The sequence below is a fragment of the Erinaceus europaeus genome, chromosome 14 (genome assembly GCF_950295315.1).
Source record: "Erinaceus europaeus chromosome 14, mEriEur2.1, whole genome shotgun sequence".
Classification (NCBI taxonomy): Eukaryota; Metazoa; Chordata; class Mammalia; order Eulipotyphla; family Erinaceidae; genus Erinaceus; species Erinaceus europaeus.
In genome coordinates, this window is record NC_080175.1 from 45,574,577 (window position 1) to 45,592,001 (window position 17,425).

At 56.4% G+C, this 17,425-nt stretch overlaps 3 protein-coding genes across 15 annotated transcripts in view; 2 read left to right on the forward strand and 1 right to left on the reverse strand.

Annotated features, from left to right (window-relative positions):
* SLC38A10 (solute carrier family 38 member 10) overlaps window positions 1-4,931 on the forward strand; it is a 31,302-nt gene extending 26,371 nt beyond the window's left edge. For 3 of the 7 annotated variants that reach the window (XM_060171790.1, XM_016193261.2, XM_060171792.1), the window contains 6 exons: window positions 302-460; window positions 705-1,112; window positions 1,420-1,524; window positions 2,217-2,240; window positions 3,481-3,639; window positions 3,753-4,931. In XM_060171790.1, coding sequence (XP_060027773.1) covers window positions 302-460; window positions 705-1,112; window positions 1,420-1,524; window positions 2,217-2,240; window positions 3,481-3,639; window positions 3,753-4,732 — 1,835 coding nt within the window. In that variant the 3' untranslated portion in view covers window positions 4,733-4,931. The other 4 variants (XM_060171796.1, XM_060171791.1, XM_060171794.1 and 1 more) reach the window with 4 other exon arrangements.
* Window positions 4,932-7,877: 2,946 nt separating this feature from the next.
* NDUFAF8 (NADH:ubiquinone oxidoreductase complex assembly factor 8) lies at window positions 7,878-9,240 on the reverse strand. 3 transcript variants are annotated; one of them, XM_060171801.1, is made up of 3 exons: window positions 8,985-9,143; window positions 8,786-8,896; window positions 7,878-8,025 (listed from the first exon to the last, which is right to left on the reverse strand). In XM_060171801.1, exons 1-3 carry the CDS (start codon window positions 9,066-9,068, stop codon window positions 7,999-8,001), a joined length of 222 nt encoding a protein of 73 aa, XP_060027784.1. In that variant the 5' UTR covers window positions 9,069-9,143; the 3' UTR covers window positions 7,878-7,998. The 3 variants fall into 3 exon arrangements, with proteins under 3 accessions (XP_060027784.1, XP_060027782.1, XP_060027783.1); XM_060171799.1 differs by lacking the exon at window positions 7,878-8,025 and adding an exon at window positions 8,032-8,208 and having other exon boundaries at window positions 8,786-8,909; window positions 8,985-9,240; XM_060171800.1 differs by lacking the exon at window positions 7,878-8,025 and adding an exon at window positions 8,032-8,208 and having other exon boundaries at window positions 8,985-9,172.
* Window positions 9,241-9,287: 47 nt separating this feature from the next.
* Window positions 9,288-14,930, forward strand: TEPSIN (TEPSIN adaptor related protein complex 4 accessory protein). 5 transcript variants are annotated; one of them, XM_060171797.1, is made up of 13 exons: window positions 9,288-9,466; window positions 9,899-9,971; window positions 10,242-10,333; window positions 10,450-10,543; window positions 11,834-11,901; window positions 12,023-12,101; window positions 12,239-12,310; window positions 12,547-12,747; window positions 13,023-13,203; window positions 13,270-13,386; window positions 13,461-13,539; window positions 13,630-13,764; window positions 14,115-14,930. In XM_060171797.1, exons 1-13 carry the CDS (start codon window positions 9,419-9,421, stop codon window positions 14,586-14,588), a joined length of 1,713 nt encoding a protein of 570 aa, XP_060027780.1. In that variant the 5' UTR covers window positions 9,288-9,418; the 3' UTR covers window positions 14,589-14,930. The 5 variants fall into 5 exon arrangements, with proteins under 5 accessions (XP_060027780.1, XP_007534814.1, XP_016048751.1 ...); XM_007534752.3 differs by having other exon boundaries at window positions 13,273-13,386; XM_016193265.2 differs by having other exon boundaries at window positions 13,023-13,386.
* The last annotated feature ends 2,495 nt before the right edge of the window (window positions 14,931-17,425 follow it).

Below are 17,425 nucleotides of genomic sequence, written 5' to 3' on the forward strand. Positions count from 1 at the left end.
CTCCGCCCCCCACACCCAGCCTGGCAGATGGTGGCCTCGTGCTGCCACCTGATGGCGGTTGCTGGTGTTGGAGCTGCCCCCCAACCCTTAGATGGGAGTAGTGTTTTGCTACATCTGTACTATGAACTCAAATGGGAAACCACAGTCCTCTGTGCTCCTTAGCTATAGGTGGTTGCATAGGGAAGACAACCGCTTGGCTCTGCCAGCCCCTGGGAAATGTGATTGTGGAGTGTGGGGTTGGGGAGCTGCCAGGGGGCAAAGTCATGTGTACAGGCCACCCCTGACCCTCAAGTGCTCACAGGCCAGAACCCTGAGGCAGAGGATGGCCGGGAGAAGCCGAAGGTGCCTGACGAGAAAGATGAGAAGGAGCAGGCCCAGATCAAGGGCCCCAGGAACGCGCCCTCCAGAGAGGACCCTAAGGAAAGGCAGGAGGCTGCGCAACTTGACCGCCCTAGGCAAGGTGGGGAAGGTGGCAGGGGTGGGGGCAGGGCTCCTGCATGTCTCACTCTGGGGTTTGGGGCTGCTGTGCCCCAGAGGAGCAGGTTGCAGCTGCCCCGCCTGTGGGTTCCTGGAGCAGCCCCAGTGCCCCATCAATAACAGGCCTCACACTGGGCCCTACTCACACCCTGGCCTCCGCCTTCTGTCTCTGGGAACAAAGGCTGGGGTGTCCCCCTGAGCTCCCCTCCGTATGTCTCATCTCACAGGTGTTGCAGTCGCCATGGGCGAGGCCCACCGCCATGAGCCCCCCATCCCTCACGACAGGGTGGTGGTGGACGAAGGCCAGGACAGAGAGGGGGTGGCAGAGAAGGCAGGCCCATCCAGACACAGGGATGGCCAGGCCCCAGGAGGCGAGCAGCAGGTGCTCCCACCCCGGCCAGACTCCGGCCCAGAGAGGCCCAGCCAGGACCATGCCATGCAGGCAGCAGGCAGGCTGCCTGAACAGCCCCAGAAGGTTCCAGAAGCCGGCACCCATCCAGCCTCCCAGCCCGTGGAGGGTCAGGAGCTGGGTATGCAGGTGGCGCTGCCCAAGGACCAGGACACCCTGGTGGCCGGCGTCCCTCAGCCAGATTCCACCATGGGTGCCATGGGCAAGGCTTCCAGAAACAAGGCTGGTGGGTATCAGCTGGGCAGGTCTATGAAAGTTCCTGGGAGATCAGGGAGGCCTCTTTGGTCCCTGAGACCAGTGTGTGAGTGTGGCAGTCTGGGGGTGACAGTGCCCAGGCTGCCTGTTCCAGCTGTTTGTAGGCTGCTGGCTGTCTGCGCTGTGCTGCCAGGTGCTCAGTGTTTTCTCACTTTGCCAGGGATGGTCAGGTTGAGTATGAACCGCTGGGGGCGGGGAGATGGTGTGTAGGGGAATTGGTGGTGTTTTAGGGTGCAGCTGTCACCTGTTGTAAGACTTTGGTGTCCCTATCTGTGCAGGTGGGAAGGAGAAGGTGCCCCCCAGGGCCAGGGTGCAGGCTGAGCCACGAGAGCAGAGGAACTCAGAGGGCCAGGCCGGGGACCATGCTGGCAGTAGGCTGGAGGGTAAGACCTTTGCATCCTGCCCGGGGGAAGGTCCCCGCTGCTCCTCCAGAGATAGACATGACATATGGCCCTCATGGGGCTCCCCTTCTCCGCCTCTTCCCAAGGGACTTCTTCCTGCTACCTTCTAGAAGGTTCTGTGGTTTTATGTGGCCCTGTGCATTTGCTCTTACGCATATGTTCTAATGTTTGTGACAGAACTTACAGCCAGGTGGGAGTGGGGTACAACTGTGCTGGTGGAGGGCTGGGGGTCCCCCCCCCCAAGTGAGCCATGCCCTCCCTTTCCAGTGCACAAAACTTAGTTTCTTTCTTCCACACTATGCCCATTTGGGGTGACAGCTGGCATCCCCCCTAGCACTCTGATGGGGGCAGTGGTCACTGTGAATGATTAGTTGTGGATTTTACCAGGGACCCTGCCCTGGTGACCCTCTGGGAGCCCCAGTCTCCACCTGCTCCCCAAATTTCCATGTAGGGGGCAGAGGGCTGTGGGGCCAGTGGGGCTGGGTGCAGGGGCTTCCTGAGGCTCCACTTGCCACTCTGCCTGTTTTTTGTCTCACTGTTGTGTCCATCTGGTCCCTGTTGTCTGTCACCTAAACCTGTTTGCTTCTTTGACTTTTTTTTCTCCTTTTGAAAAGAGGTTTTTCATGGTTTCCTATTCTGCCTTTCTCCTGTGTGCCTCTCAATGGAATGAGCAGCTGAAATCAAAAAGATAGTTGCAGGTATGCACCAGAGGCCAGTCTGCACTTGGCAGATGGCAGGGACAGAGGTGGCGCCAGTCCCTGGCCCCAGGCAGCCTGGCATGGAGCACAGGCCCCACACTCAGCTCTGCCTCCTGCACTGGTGCCCACCTTTTGGGCTCGGGGCCTCTGCTGTCACCAGGGCACAGCTACCTAAGGCCTCCAAGCAGGATGGGGCCCACACTCGTATCCTGTATGCCATTGCTGCCCGGGGGGGCCTACGGGGTCTCCACTCTCACATCTGTCTCTTCTTTGGAATCTGTCCAGGAAGCTACCACAGGGACAGGTATAGGACATGGGCTGTGAATCCTGGGGTCCCTGGCTGCCAGTGTGGCCACATTAATTGGGGCAGCTGGTCAAAGACCACATGTGTGTCCTCCATCGAGAGGGAGCTATGTGGAGCCCCTAGATGCCTGGAAAAGCTCCTGGGGTCTGGGACAGCCCTGCCTGGCCCACAGGCCCACTCCTTCATGTGGCCCCATCTTCCCTGGCAGCTTCTGTGCCCCCATAGGCCTGTGCCCACTGCATCCACATCTTCTCCACCAGTCATAGAAGGACAGGCCAGTGAATGGGGTGCATCCAGCCCCCACCACCCAGAAAGCGTCCTTTTGATGCCCACGTGCCTACTGCCCACTCCCACCCCTGGGTGGCTGCTGTCAGCAGTTGCCCCCCCCATCCTTGTCATTTACCTAGTGGATCCAGCTGGCACACCGGCCCCCCAAGTAGCCATGTGAGTCACAAGCCTGGGCCCGCTCTGCCTACAGCGGCCAGTTGCTTTTCCTGTTACTGTACTCTTCCATGTAGGATCCATGTCTGGCAGTGTCCTGGTCACCTGCCAATGTGTCTGGGGGTGACCTGGTCACCTGAATTGTGTCCAGGGGTGTCCTATCACATGCCCTGTTTGGGGTGTGGCTCTCTGTTCTGGCCCCTGGCTGGTCTCACCGACTTCCAGCCTCCGTGTTGTCTTTGGATCATCTCACAGGGGTGGGGGGGGGACATCCCTTGTGACAGTACGTATAGGACAGTATAGAGCTCAGTCCTAGGTACAGGGTGCCTCCAGGGCCAGGTGGACCTGCCTACTCCTTTGGACACCTGTGCAGAGAGCCAAGGTGTGAGTTGTGGCTTCAGCTGCGGGTCTGAGCCTGCATTGAAAGGCTGGGGGCAGCCCCAGGCTGCCTGCCGACCCCCCAGGCCAAGGCACTCAGGCCATGCCTCCCTGCAGAGGCAGGCCGTGTGGAGCTGCTGGACCACGCTGTGCTGCTGCAGGTGATCCAGGAGCAGCAGGTGCAGCAGAAGCGCCTCCTGGACCAGCAGGAGAAGCTGCTGGCTGTCATCGAGGAGCAGCACAAGATCCACCAGCAACGGCAGGACGGCGAGGATGGCAAGTGGGCGGGCAGGGGGGGTGGTTGTGCAGGTCAGAGCTCAGCCCTGCTCTTGGTCCCTCGGTGGCTGTCAGTGGTCCTTCCAGTGACCAGTATCTGCCTTCACTTGCAGGGGACATGCCACCAGAGCCTGGGGTGGCCGCACCCAGAGGAAAGGAAGATGAGGCCCAGGCTGGGGATACAGCACAGAAGCCCCCCAAGCTGCCTTTGGTTCCTGCTGTAGGATCACAGGATCGGCAACCTGCTCCACCCCCTGGGCTCAGCCAGCACCCAGCAGAGGGGCCCCCAGGTGCAGTGGGTAGAGCCCCAGCCATCCCTCCTAGGGACCTAGACACGGAGCCCCACGCAGCCCAGACCAAGCAGAGGGATGCTATGCTTGAGGCAGCCCAGGAACACTTGCCAGAGCAGGTCCCCAAGTCAGAGCCATCCAGGGCCCCAGGAGACCCCAAGAAACAGGAGCCCAGGGAACACCCTGGGCAGGACCAGGGCATTTCTGCAAGAGACATTCATGAGAAGAAACGGGCAGAGGTGGTGGTGGCAACTGCGGCATCCAGCATCCAAAAGGAAGCACCATGGGTGGCAATGGGGATTGGAGACCCTCCTGTGAAGCCCCAGAAAGAGGATCAAGACCCCAGGCTGGCTCTGGCCCAGGCTGCTGTCCATCAGCCAGGACCAGGGGCCATCCCAAGGAGGGGTAAGGATGTCCCCTCTGAGGGGAAGGAGGCCCCCAGAGACATTGTGCCAGCCCCAGAGGGGGACATTGCCATCCCAGAGCCAGGACAGAGGCTGAGCTCTGAGCTTGGACCCCAGGCAGGGCTCCCTGTGGCACAGAAGCCAGACCACGCCAAGCCCAACCGTGAGCTCAAAGTGCAGGCGGGTTCTGACCTGCGCCGCCGCCGGCGCGACACAGCTCCAGAAGAGGGGGCCCTACCCCCCAAGGATGGGGTGCTTATCAGCCTGCATCCCCTGCCTGACGTGCAACTCAATGACCTGCGCAGCGCCCTGGAGACCCAACTGCACCAGGCTGCAGGAGGTGCACTGCGGGTGGTGCCCGGGCGCCAGGTGAAGCAGACCGCCTTGGAGGAGGCCTGAGCCCACAGCCACAGCTGCCTGGGACTTCTGGAGGGACAGGTGCTCAGCAGACAGTGTTGCCCCTCCATTGCTCACAGCCCAGCCTAGCAGGCAGCATATTCCTGGCCATGTGTCTCCAGCTGCTGCAAACTGTAGTTATTTATCTCTCACTCTCTGAATGACCAGACAGTAATAAATGCCCTGCCTTCCCGCCTCTGTACACAGCCTGTTCTGGGTGGCGCGGCCTGTCTGTGGCCTTTGTGGCTCCAGCACATCCTACAACAGAGGTCAGGTGAGGGCATGGACTGGGGGCAGGTCCAGGATGGTGACATCAAGCTGTGATGGGGGGCTGGAATGACACCAGAAGCATCCCCACTTGATAGAATGATGACCTGTTCCTGCCCCCGACACTCTGAGAGCCAGGCCCATGGTCAGACTCCCTGTGTGGCCCAGATCCCGTCTCCCTGGGCCAGGAGGTTTGGTTGTATCCAAGGAGTAGAAAGACCGCTGTTTACCTCTGGCCCTGAGGCTGGTCAACAGATGAGTCAGATGTGTGCGGCCTCACCTCTCTTCCTGGGGTCAGCGTCTCAGGGGACTGCTCACTGACCACCACCCCCCCAGCCCAAGATGCAGATGGTGTAGAGATTGGCCACACCCCCAGGCACCTCTTGAAATAAGTTTTTTTTTTTCCTTCTTCCATTTTATTAAGTAGGGCAGAGAGAAACTGAGGAAAGAGAGACACTTGGCAGACCTGCTTTACTCATGAATCCTCTCTGCAGACGGGGAGCAGGGGCTCGAACCTGGGTCCTTGTGCACAGTACTGTGTGAGCTAAACTCGGTACACCATCGCCCAGCCACCTTGAAAGTTTTCTTTTTCATTTTTATTACTATTATTTTTAAAAAGGCAGAGAGAACAGAACACTGAAGCTTCCTTCCATGTGGTGGAGGCTGGGCTCGAATTTGAGTGTTGCGCATAGCAAAGCAGGCATTACCCATGAGCTATTTTGCACGCCTAACAGCCCTTGTTTTCTTATTGTTGTTGATGATGATGTTGTCGTTAAGACAGAGAGAAATGGATAGAGGAGGGGAAGACAGGGAGAAAGACAGACACCTGCAGACCTGCTTCACCGCCTGTAAAGCCACCCTGCAGGTGGGGAGCCAGGGGCTCGAACCAGGATCCTTAAACCAGTCCTTGCACTTCGTGCCACCTGCGCTTAACCCGCTGCACTACCACCCGACTCCAAAGCTTTTTTTTTTCCACTGTCACTGTGTAATTGAGTATGACGAACTTCATCCAGGTAAACCATGCCAGTTGGGAATGTGGGCACGTCCCTCAAGTTCCAGCCTTGTCTGCAGCCTGAGGCTCTGAGTGCCTCACCTCCTATAGGCTTTCACCTCCTTTTTGGGAGGCCACATGCCTGCTGCTGCTTTCTGCCAGGTCACTTGTGCTCAGGGCAGGGTGGCCTAGGCTAGAGTCACCCCTACTACAAGTGTTCCTGCTGCATGGAGTGAGTGCACTCTATAAGTGAGCTATTTTGCCAGCCCCATTGATATCTTTTTATTTTATAGGACAAAGAGACATTGAGAGGGGAGAAAAGAGAGATGGAGAGAGACACCTGCAGCCCTGCTTCACTGCCTGTGAAGCTTCCCCTGTACAGGTGGGGAATGGGGCTTGAACCCAGGTCCTTGTGCATGATGATCCTCTGGCACCCGGCCCCTATCTTTTTAAACTATAGGCAGGGGTTCTCCCCTACCCTTAGACTCTGCTGTTATCTTAGAATGAACCTCCAATAGTAGCAAGCTGCTCAGCTCTGAGCTGCTGTCCTCATTGCAGTTCAGTTCTCTGGATCAGCTGCTACAGTGAACAGAGCTCTTACAATCCACCCCCCACTCCCCCCAAGCCATGGCATCCACTGACAATACCTTTCAGACACCAGCCCCCTGACTGCAAGCAGCCCTTCTTAGTCCTATGTGGAACTCACATCACCTGGGTCCACCAGGCTTCCCCAGAGAACTCCTACCCAGCACCTCCTCCCACCCTAATTCCTCCTTTGTCGTTTGTGAAAATTTGTAAGTCGCTGTTATGTGGACTCAGGGTAGTTTTCACACACATCAGCACAGCAACTGATAAGACATGGTCAGAAAATGTGGAGGCTCAGAAGCAAGTGGTACTGACTAATGGGTGATCAGAGCCTGGAAGCACCAGAAAGAATGGGCTGACCTCAGGACAGGGCAGCCAAGCTGGAGGATTTCTTGCTTAGGCTTGGCCAGGCTTTGCTTCTGACCAGATGCGCCCATATGGCTAGTGTGGCCTGAAGTCCTGGACAGGGAGGGGGCAGACTCATGGTAGCCAGTAGAGCTACCTTGACCAGACTGGACTGGCAGAGAGCACAGGCCGAGTCCCACACAGAAACAGAAACTGCCTGAGTGGTGTCCCTTATGCAGCCTCCCAATGAACGCTGCCTCAGGGAAGAGCCAGTTTGGGGAGGTCAGAGATGTGCAGGGTCAAGGTCAGAAGTGTGTGTGTGTGTATGGGGGGGGAGGACCAGGGCTGGATATGAGTGTGGCCCAGGCTGTGAGATGTGGGTTGGTGTTTGATAAGGTAGAAACAGGGACCCAGCCTGGAGGCCTCCCATGACCAATGGATGAGCCTTGAGGTTGGGGACAGCTATAGTAATGACACCTAACACCTGAGTGCCTCAAGTCCCGAGACACAGGCAGGAGGGCTGTGTTGTTCCCCCTGGTCCTGAATTCCTACAGTTTCTGTGATGTCTGCCCAGCCAGTCACTCAGCCCTGGGACTGCACTGTGAGGGGAGTATATTTATTCTCCCCATATCCTTGAGGAAGGCAGAGCACTGACGGAAAGCACTCTAGACAGGTGGTGCCTAAACTTTCTTCTCGGGACCCAGAGGCCAAGGGCTGCACTCAGTCAGCCACTGTGCCACTGCTCTTAACCTGTCATAGCCGTCACTGTCACTGCTGGAGCCTGAAGAACACACACCCTCTTTAGTGCAGAGATCAGCTGCAGGGAGTCCCCCACTGTGAGGCCAGTCTGCAGTTGCCTGCATGATGTATTCTGGGTAAAGATTCCTGAAAGTGAGAAGCGAGAGGCAGCTCGCTCCTTGAGCCCACATCACAAACACATGTAGCAAAGGCCAGGGACACTATGCGAACTGATGCATTTTTATTGGTGCCCACATCTCATCCCAGGTGAGCCCCTCAGGTCATTTGGTGCCAGGCCCCCAGCTTCACTCTGACAGCGTGAGCAGAAATGCAGCCCCTCCTGCTAATGGCCCTCAAGGGTCTTCTTGGCCTGGAAAAGAAACCACTTTGTCTGCTGGGCTGTTTCCTACTCGGCCAAGACTGCAGAGTAAAAAAGTGACCATGCCAAGCACTGGTGGCCATGGTGAATGGCAGGGCCAGGAGTGCTGTGGTTCAGTTCCCCAGGCCAGCCAGCTTCGCTCACGGAAATGTACCAGCTTGTCCTGAGCAGCAACTATGGAGGGTAAACAAGGAGGAGCCCAAGGGGTGTGAGGAATAAGGAAGCCAGGTGATTGGAGAGACAGACCTGTGTTGGGCCTTCCTGAACACCACAAAAGAGCAGATGTCAAGCTGCTCTTTTCTCAGGGAGAGCTCCAGAGACAGGGAGCAAGTCTTAAAGAGTGTCTGCAACTTGGGAGACGTGCAGAGGCAGGTGTGTCCTGGCCACCACCATAAGTATGTTGATATCTTTTTTTTTTTTTTTAATTTTATTTACTCATGAAAAATGATAGGAGAAAGAACCAGACATCACTCTGAGAGTCCAATGCCCCATCCACTGTACCACCTCCCAGACCACGACATGTTGATATCTTTCTACTTATGAATTTTTAGATAGAGACAGGCAGAGAGTAAGAGAAGCACCAAAGCTTCCTTCAATGTAGTGGGGGCTAAGCTTGAACCTGGTTCACACACATCATAAAGTAGTGAATGCACTATACAAGTGAGCTATTTTGCCAGCCCCATTGACATCTTTTTATTTTATAGGACAAAGAGACATTGAGAGGGGAGAAAAGAGAGATGGATCCACTTACCGCGGCGACAAAGCAGCTCCGCAGAGCCTCGAATTCCTTTACGCAAAGGTCCTTCCTCAGGTGGCTGCCCGGCGCCGTGGAGGCCTGCACGCACCGACCATAGGCCGCGGCCTGGGGGCAGGGTCTAGGTCACCCGGCTGACCCCGCCGCCCTCACGCTCCCTCCTCCTGCAAGCACCGCCCGCCCCACGGCTCCTCACCTCCGCCCCGCAGGCCGCCAGGCACTCGGGGAAAACACGGAGACGGTTTCGCACGCGCACCCACACCACTCCGTTCCCCGACATGAGCAGCGCCTCTTTGCACCCATGGGTACCGCCATCTCAGGCCCGGTCTCTACCAGCCCCGGGTTGTTCGATAGGTCCACGTTTCCCCTCAGAGCCTTCCTCGCGCTTTGTCATTGGCCCGATTTCAGTCTTCGGGAACCACGCCTTGTCCCCTTACGTTCTTACTATTAGCTGGTGCTCTTGTCTGTTTAAGAAATGCGCTTTGGATTGGTTCAAACTTCAATTGTTTACTAGCGTCAGCCTAGGGCTCACTCTACGTGGCTGATTGGCCGGTGTAGTTCGACGACCTCAGTGATTGGAGGAACCCGGGACCTTGCGGAAGCGGGCGGAACCGGAAAGTGACCGGCATTATGGCGGTCACGCTGCCTCTGCGGGACCGTCTGAGCTTCCTACATCGGGTGAGTGGGCGCCAGAGCCGGTCGGTCCGGGGTCGCGGGGCTTCTGCGCTAGGCTTCGGTGTTCCCTCTGTCCTCCTTAGGCCCCTCCCGAGGCGGGGACCTCACTGTGTCCTCGCGTGGGCAGGTCACTCCGACCAGTAACAGGTCCGCTGGGTCAGTCAGGCGCCTCGCCCGAAATGGAGAGGGGAGAGAGAGAGAGAGAGAGAGAGAGAGTGTGTGTGTGTGTGTGTGTGTGTGTGTACACACCCTTCCCATGGTGCTACACAGAACCCCAAGAGCAAAGACCTTGATAGCTGCACAGGAACAGTTGTGTGTGATGGCACTGTGCTCACCCTTGATCAGAGGAGCATGTTCATGGTGGTATGGACTTAGACTGTGCTCACCCTTGAACCGAGGTCACTCATCATCAGCAGGGCCTCTCAATTCTTCCAGCTCCCACTTCTCCTGAAGGGAACATCGGATGATGAAGTCCCGTGTCCTGGCTATTTGTTCGAGGAGATTGCTAGTATCCTTCCTGCTGTCCACATGCTGCACAGAGACCTGGGCATTGCCTTCTCTGCTGAGAGGCCTGCAGATCCTTCTCTACAGTCCCTGGTGTGGCAGGACCTAAAACTGCGTCTCTAATGACTTGGGACCTAGGAGACCATAGGAGCCCAAGGCTCCTGAGACCAGGACCAGGGTGGGTAGCTGCAGGCAGGACCCCTGGAAAATGGTAGGCAGGAGGTAGCCAGCTTCTTCCCCTGCCAAGGCTGTTTCCCTAACCCGGTCCTCCCAGAAATCTCACATGAGTCCTTGGGCAGCAGCCAGTGCCTCCTGGAATACCTCCTCAACCGACTACATGGGGGCTCTGGCCACGTGAAGCTCAAGGTGAAGTGTGGGCCACATCAGAGTTGCTCTTGGAGGGCAGGTCCTGCCCAAGTTTCCACCATGGTGGGGGTGGGGGGCAGTAGGCGCCACAGGCAGGATGACCAGGTTGTCCCCAGGTGCTGAAGATCCTGCTCCACCTGTGCACTCATGGCTCTTCATCCTTCCTGCTGTTGCTGAAGCGCAACCCTTCCTTCATCCAGGAGGCCACAGGTGAGCGTTGGGCCCAGTGGCAGGACAGCAGCTGGCCTGGGTCCAGAGCCTGGGCATGCCTCCTGCCCTTCCTCCACCCACAGAACCATCTTCCCTTTCAGAGCTGCCCCATGGACCCTGGCAGGACATTAGGAGAGGCTGGGCTCTGGCCTGTCATGATCCATGTGAAAGGTGGCCCAGAGGAAGCCCCACCCCCTTCCCTCATGTCATTCACCAGGACATGTGGGGACATGGCTGAGGTCTTGCTATTAGAAGAGATAGGATCTAGGGGCCAGGTGGTAGCATAGCAGGTTAAGCACAAGGACTGATGTGAGGATCCTGGTTTGAGTCCCTGGCTCCTCACCTGCAAGGGTGTCACTTTGCAAGCGGTGAAACAGGTCTGCAGGTGTCTATTTTTCTTCTTTTTTTTAATTTAAAAAATTTTTTATTTTGAGAGAGATACAGAGAAACACCAGAGCACTGCTCAGCTCTGGTTTATGGTGGTGTAGGGGACTGAACCTGGGATTTAGGAGCCTCAGGCATGAGAGTCTGTTTGCATAACTATTATGCTTTCTCCCCTGCCTAGGTGTGTCCATCTTTCTCTCCCCTCTCTGTCTTCCCCTCCTCCCTCGATTTCTCTCTGTCATATCCAGTTACAACAATAACAACAATAAGGGTGAAAAAAGGTGGGGGGGGGGGAAAGAAAGAAAGAAAGAAGGGACAGAGGCCCTGGATGGGGGGGGGAGCCAGCAAACTTCTGGTCCTTTTCTCAGACTGAGCTGGGGAGGATGAGCAGGCTGTGCAGAAGCCCCAGTGGGGGGCCTGGGGGCTCAGTTCAGTGGCATCACTGAAGCTGTCAGACTCCAGAATTTGAGTGAGACTGATGAGTTGGCTGACCTGCCAAGGCAGTTCCCCTTGAATTAACTTGAGTTTTATCGATGCTTCTCAGTGGGACCCCAACTCCCAAGTATTGAGAAGCAGTCAGGCAGCCCTGCAGAAATTCTGGTGGTGGTGAGGAGCTGCCATGGCTTCTGGAGGTTTAGTCACAGACCTCGACACTGGGGGAGCATGCCCAGGGTGGGGGGCAACAGGCAGGGGACCAGGGCCTGGAGGACTGGCTGAGGGCTCTGTTCCAGGAGCGGAGCATGCTGGGAACTGTGCATTTCTGGGGGGTCACAGAGGTTCAGGCTCAAGGTTAGGCCCATGCTTCAGGGAGGCCTGGGGCCAGGAGGGGGCCAGCTGTGCAGGACTACCTCCCAAGATGCTGGGGCTCCCAGAGACCCCCTCATGCTGAGTACCCCCTCTGCTCAGTGTTTGCAGGGCCACCGGACCCCCTGCATGGGATCAGCTTGTACCAGAAGGTTCGGGCGGCCGCCCAGGTAAGCCCAGAGCTGGTCTCTCCCCTGGGCAGCAGCCAGGCAGGCCCCAGGGCTGTCTACTTGGGGCAGGAGGATTGTGACCCCTCATGGTATGCTGAGTGCCCCCTCTGCTGACCTCCAGGACCTGGGCAGCACCTTGTTCTCTGATGCTTTGTCACCACTGCCAGTCTCCCAGCCCTCCAGAGCCCTGCCCCCAACTGGTATGGCAACCCTTCCCTTCCTGGGGTGGGAGGGCTCTGTAGATTCTGAGTGCCCTTCTCCCTGCCTGTGGTTCCCAATTCTGTACCCAGGGGCTGGGGGGAGGTGGCCACACTTGGCACTGAGCTGTGTCCCGCAGGCATGGGCTCCCAGTCCTGGCCCCAGAGCACCCTCCAGGGCTTTGGCTACAGCAAGGACCATGGTCATTCTGGTGAGTGCAGTGGCTGGGCTGTGTGACAGGTGGGCAGATGACACCCCGTGCTATTTGCTCTGTGAGCCCTGGGCAGGGAGGACAGCTGAGAGGGCAGATGGGGTTCGTCTAGTGAGTGCTTGGGCCATAGCACCAAGAGTGGGGGTCGAAGCTGAGGCCCAAGGGTCCTGCCATTTTGTCTACACTTGTATGCTCTGTTGGGCTTGGAAACAAGGCCATGTCCATCCCTGGGTCAGGCTCGGCAGGGGAAGCGTTCCTGTCCACCATCCAGAAGGCCGCTAAAGTCATGGCCAGTGCCATACGTCCTGCTGACAGCCCCAACACAAAGAGACCCCTGCCACGGGGCAACACCTACCAGCCTGCTGTGACGCCCTTGGCCAGCCAGGCCCACCCCAGCCCTAGAAGCCTGCTCTCTGGAGTCACACGGGGGACACGAGGTAGCCCACAATCACCCCCTGGGGGTGGGGCATTATCATGAGCTGCCAGCTCCTGCAGGAGGCTGAACACAGTGCCCCTGGAGCCAGCTTGACTAGACAGGCCCAAGACACCTCACTGGCCACTCTGGAGCCCTGCAGAGCTGATGTCTGTGGCCCTAGGCCTCCCAATTCAGGCTCCAAACCCCAACACTTGGGAGTGACTGTGCTGGGTGCTGCCAGGTCCCAGGATGGGACCCCGAGGCTGTGTCTGAGCACCCTTCTGCCTCTCCCCACAGCTGTGAGACACCAGCCAGGCCAGGCCGGAGGGGGCTGGGATGAAGCCGACAGCAGCCCTGGCTCTCAGGGCTCCTCACAGGGGACAGGCGACGCCACTAGCAAGACCTCGGAGAGGAGCAGCCCCTCCAGCAGTGACAGTCCCCTGGAGGGCAGGCGGGTGCCCAGTGACCTGAGGGAGAGGTGGGCCAGCGCCTGGGGGCGCCCCTCCGGTGCCTGGTATCCTGACCCCCAACCCCATGTCCCCAGCAGGGTGGAGGCTGCGGGCCTGAGTGACTGTCAGCAGGAATTGAGTCTGGTCCAGGATGTGATGCGGGGCCCCCACACCTTCCTGAGCCGAGAGGAGGCACAGCGCTTTGTCAAAGAGTGAGCCCCCCACTTAGCGCTCCCCCCCCCCCCCCCCGGTACCTTCCACCCCTCACCTCACCCCTCCCCTGCAGGTGCAGTCGGCTCAACTGCGAGGTGGTGCTGCGGCTGCTGCTCAGCCTGCTGGGTGAACCTGGACCCTGTGCACAGATGGTGAGCCCTGGGCCCTGGGGAGGGGCAGCTGTCGAGGGTGTCCCCTGGAGAGGGGCCCCGCTGACCTGTCCACTGCACTTGCCTTCACAGAGAGCCCTGAGCGCCCTGGCTGCTCTTGGGGGCACTGACCTGCTACCCCAGGAGTACGTCCTGCTTCTTGCCCAACCCAGACTGCAAGAGCTCAGTATAGGCAGCCCTGGACCTGTGACCAACAAGGCTACCAAGGTGGGACCCCTACCCACACCCCATCCCCAAGCCCAACCATCTTGTTGCCCAGCCTTGGTGCCTTGGGGGTCGGGGGTGGCTGCCCTGTGGCTACCAAGTAGACTCCTATAGGAAGCCCTCCTTGATTTGGGGGGAAGGTTGATTCTATTGCTTGGGATGCTATGGTCAACTTCTGGCTGGGAGTGGGACAAGACTGCTCCTTTCACTGGAGCAGGGTCCCATGAATGAGAAGGCTGCCGTTGACCCTGCCACCCCCACTGTTGTGGGCCCCCCAGACTTCTTGTTTCCTCAGAGCTTGTCCCCTGGGGTGGCGCTAATGCTCAAGGCCCATCATCCTGTCCCTCCTGCAGGTCCTGAGGCACTTCGAGGCTGCCTGCCGGCATCGGCCCCCAACCCAACCCAGTCCCTCAGCCGCCTGCAGGTACCCCTCTGACCTGCTGGCTGACAGTGATGCTGTGCCCTTTGCCTTCCTGCAGCCTGTGACCTCTTCCCTGCTGCCCCCCAAGGGCCCTGCTCACCCAATGGGGCTGCAGCCCAGCGTTGAGCTCCCCCTTTCCCTGGAGGACTCCCCACTTCAAGTCCCTGAGGACAGCAAGGAGAAATTGGACACCCCAAAGGCAGGCCGCCCCCCGAGCCTGGTGGCCAGAGACTCCTCCTTGTTTGCGGGTATGGAGCTTGTGGCCTGTCCCTGCCTGCCAGGCATTGGGACCATGGCACAGGAGCCCCTCCTGGGCACCCCGGGCCCTTGGACGTTGTCACCAAGGGGGGAAGCCAAGGAGCCTCCTGACTCTGAGCAGTCAGTGTTTGCATTTTTAAACTCCTGACTGTGTTACCTCTTGCTACTTGGGAGTCGCCTGGTTCCCTACCTGTGGTTGTGCCTACCAAGAATGACCCCACAGCATCTGTCCCCAGCCTGGGTGCGCCTCACCTGCTGGGTACTTGGTCTGTCCTGTGACCAGACAGCCACAGGGACACTTGGGTGCAGGAGCAGACCATCCTATAAACTCACCATCACCCCAAGCCCTCAGGTAGTGGGCCAGGAGCAGCCCACAGGAGTGCTGGAGGGGTGGCCAGGCCTGAGCTTGTGGACAGTGATCTGCTCTGGTTCCAGGTAAAGCTGGGGCTGGCCTGCCTTGGGGGCAGAAATAAGGACTTTGTGGATCTGGCCCCATGACTTGTGTCTTTGTGTCTGAGCTTAGGTTCTCCATCACAGGGTGGCTGGCAGACAATGTTTTGTCCGCTGTGCCAGCTCTCAGGCTGCCTATTTTCCTGATTTCTCTTTTTCTTTTTTTAAGATTATAATTATTAATGAGAACGATAAGAGGAGAAAGAACCGGATGTCACTCTGGTACATGTGCTTCCGGGGACTGAACTCAGGACCTCAAGCTTGAGAGTCCAATACTCTATCCACTGTGCCATGACCACCTGATTTTTTAAATTTTTATTATTATTTTTTTAATTTATTGAATAGAGACAGCCAGAAATTGAAAGGAAGGGGAAGGAAGAGAGATGGATACCTGCAGGAGCCCAGGCAGTAGTGCACCAGGCTAAGCGCACATAGTGCAAAGATCCTGGTTTGAGCCCCTGGCTGCCCGCCTGCAGGGGGTGTCACTTTGCAAGTGGTGAAGCAGGTCTGCAGGTCTCTCTTTTTGGTTTTGGTTTTGGTTTGTTTTGCCTTGCTGGGGCTCAGCAGGGATCCAGTGATCCTGGCAGCCATCTTTCTCTCCCCTTCTGTCTTCCCTTCCTCTCTTGATTCCTCTCTGTCCTATCCAACAATAACAAAAATAAAAAAAGATGGTCGCCAGGAGCAGTGGATTTGTAGTGCAGACACCAAGCCCCAGTGATAACCCTCGAGGCAAAACAAACAAAAAGGAAAACAGGTGGTCATGGGGCCAGGTAGTGGAACACAGCGTTACAGTACACAGAGCTCCTGGTTCAAACCCGCCTTTCCCCACCTGCAAGGGGAAAGTTTTACAAGTGGTGAAGCAGGTCTGCAGGTGTCTCTCTTTTTTTAAAAATATTGTATTTATTCCCTTTTTGTTGCCCTTGTTTTATTGTTGTAGTTATTATTGATGTCATCATTGTTGGATAGGACAGAGAAATAGAGACAGGAGGGGAAGACAGAGAGGGGGAGAGAAAGATAGACACCTGCAGACCTGCTTCACTGCCTGTGAAGCGACTCCCCTGCAGGTGGGGAGCCGGGGGCTCGAACCAGAATCCTTCCGCTGCTCCTTGTACTATGAGCCATGTGTGCTTAACCCGCTGCGTTACTGCCCAACTCCCGCTCTCTCTTTTTTAACCTTTTGTTTTGTTTTTGTTTTGGTTTGCCTTGCTGGGGCTTGGCAGGAATCCACTGATCCTGGCAGCCATCTTTTTTTTTTTTTTTTTTTTTTTTGATGGTGGTGGTGGTGGATAAAATTTTTTTTAAAAAACTATGCTTTTATTTATTTTTTTAAATTATCTTTATTGACAGCCAGAAATTGAAAGGAAGTGGGATATAGAGAGGGAGAGAAACAGAGACACTTGCAGCATTGCTTCACCATTTGTGAAGCTTTCCTCTTGCAGCTGGGGATGGGGGCTTGAACCTGGGTCCTTGCTCAGTTATAACGTGTGCTCAACCAGGTGTGCCACCACCTGGCCCCAAAGTATGCTTTTATAAATATGTAGTTATTACTACTTAAATTCTGACAAGGAAAGATAACACTTTCAATTACATCATTAAAATTCCCAAGCTTTTGTTAAAGGTTTGTTTTAGGACACAGAGCATAGTTTATCTAGATCTCTGCTCACATGCCCTTCCTTGGTCTAGAGCCAAAGACTATTAAAATTTCTAAAATCCTCAAGAAAATGCTAGTCAAATCAACAGGGTCACTGTCACAGTGAGTTTATCCTGGTGGTGTAATGCTAGTTCAGTAGGTGAACATCACTCAGAGTAACCCACCATAAAAGAAGAACACTGGAGGAAATCACAGGATCATATTCTGCAGCAAATGCAAGGGAAGGTCAGCTGTCATGATATTAAAAAAAAAAAAAAAAAAACCAGCAAACTGGAGATTTAACAATTTCTTCTATCTGGTAAGAGGTAGCTTCCAAAATCTTGGGGGTGCTTGTTCTGATCATGATAGTCCAACATTGAACTGGATGCCTGGATAGTTCAAAGCAAGAAAACTGAAAGACAAACACGCTGGAGAGGAAAAAACAGAACTGTTACATACGTGTCTACAAAAGTTCATAAGATATAGTGAGACTGGGGGTCGGGCGGTGGTGCAGTGGGTTAAGCGCATGTGGCGCAAAGCACAGGGACCGGTGTAGGGATCCTGGTTGGAGGCCCCAGCTCCCCACCTGCAGGGGAGTCACTTCACAGGCGGTGAAGCAGGTCTGCAGTTGTCTATCTTTCTCTCCCCCTCTCTGTCTTCCCCTCCTCTCTCCATTTCTCTCTGTCCTAGCCAACAACGAACGACATCAACAGTGGCAGTAATGGTAACCGCAACGAGGCTACAGCAACAAGGGCAACAAAAGGGGGAAAAGATGGCCTCCAGGAGCGGTGGATTCATGGTGCAGGCACCGAGCCCAGCAATAACCCTGGAGGAAAAAAAAAGATACAGTGAGACTGATTTAAGTCACTTCACTTCAGGCCTTACACAAGTGAGATATCTGTATT

What these genes read in the sequence shown, in the direction of transcription:
- NDUFAF8 (XM_060171799.1), bottom strand. Translation starts at nt 9,103, where the DNA reads ATGGCGGTACCCATGGGTGCAAAGAGGCGCTGCTCATGTCGGGGAACG. An exon ending in TGGCGGCCTGCGGGGCGGAG is followed by an intron (nt 8,910 to 8,984) that starts GTGAGGAGCCGT and finishes CGGGTGACCTAG; the next exon opens with ACCCTGCCCCCAGGCCGCGG. An exon ending in GGAGCTGCTTTGTCGCCGCG is followed by an intron (nt 8,209 to 8,785) that starts GTAAGTGGATCC and finishes TACCCTCCATAG; the next exon opens with TTGCTGCTCAGGACAAGCTG.
- TEPSIN (XM_016193265.2), top strand. Translation starts at nt 9,419, where the DNA reads ATGGCGGTCACGCTGCCTCTGCGGGACCGTCTGAGCTTCCTACATCGG. An exon ending in CAGAGCCCTGCCCCCAACTG is followed by an intron (nt 12,102 to 12,238) that starts GTATGGCAACCC and finishes TGTGTCCCGCAG; the next exon opens with GCATGGGCTCCCAGTCCTGG. An exon ending in CAAGGACCATGGTCATTCTG is followed by an intron (nt 12,311 to 12,546) that starts GTGAGTGCAGTG and finishes TCCCTGGGTCAG; the next exon opens with GCTCGGCAGGGGAAGCGTTC.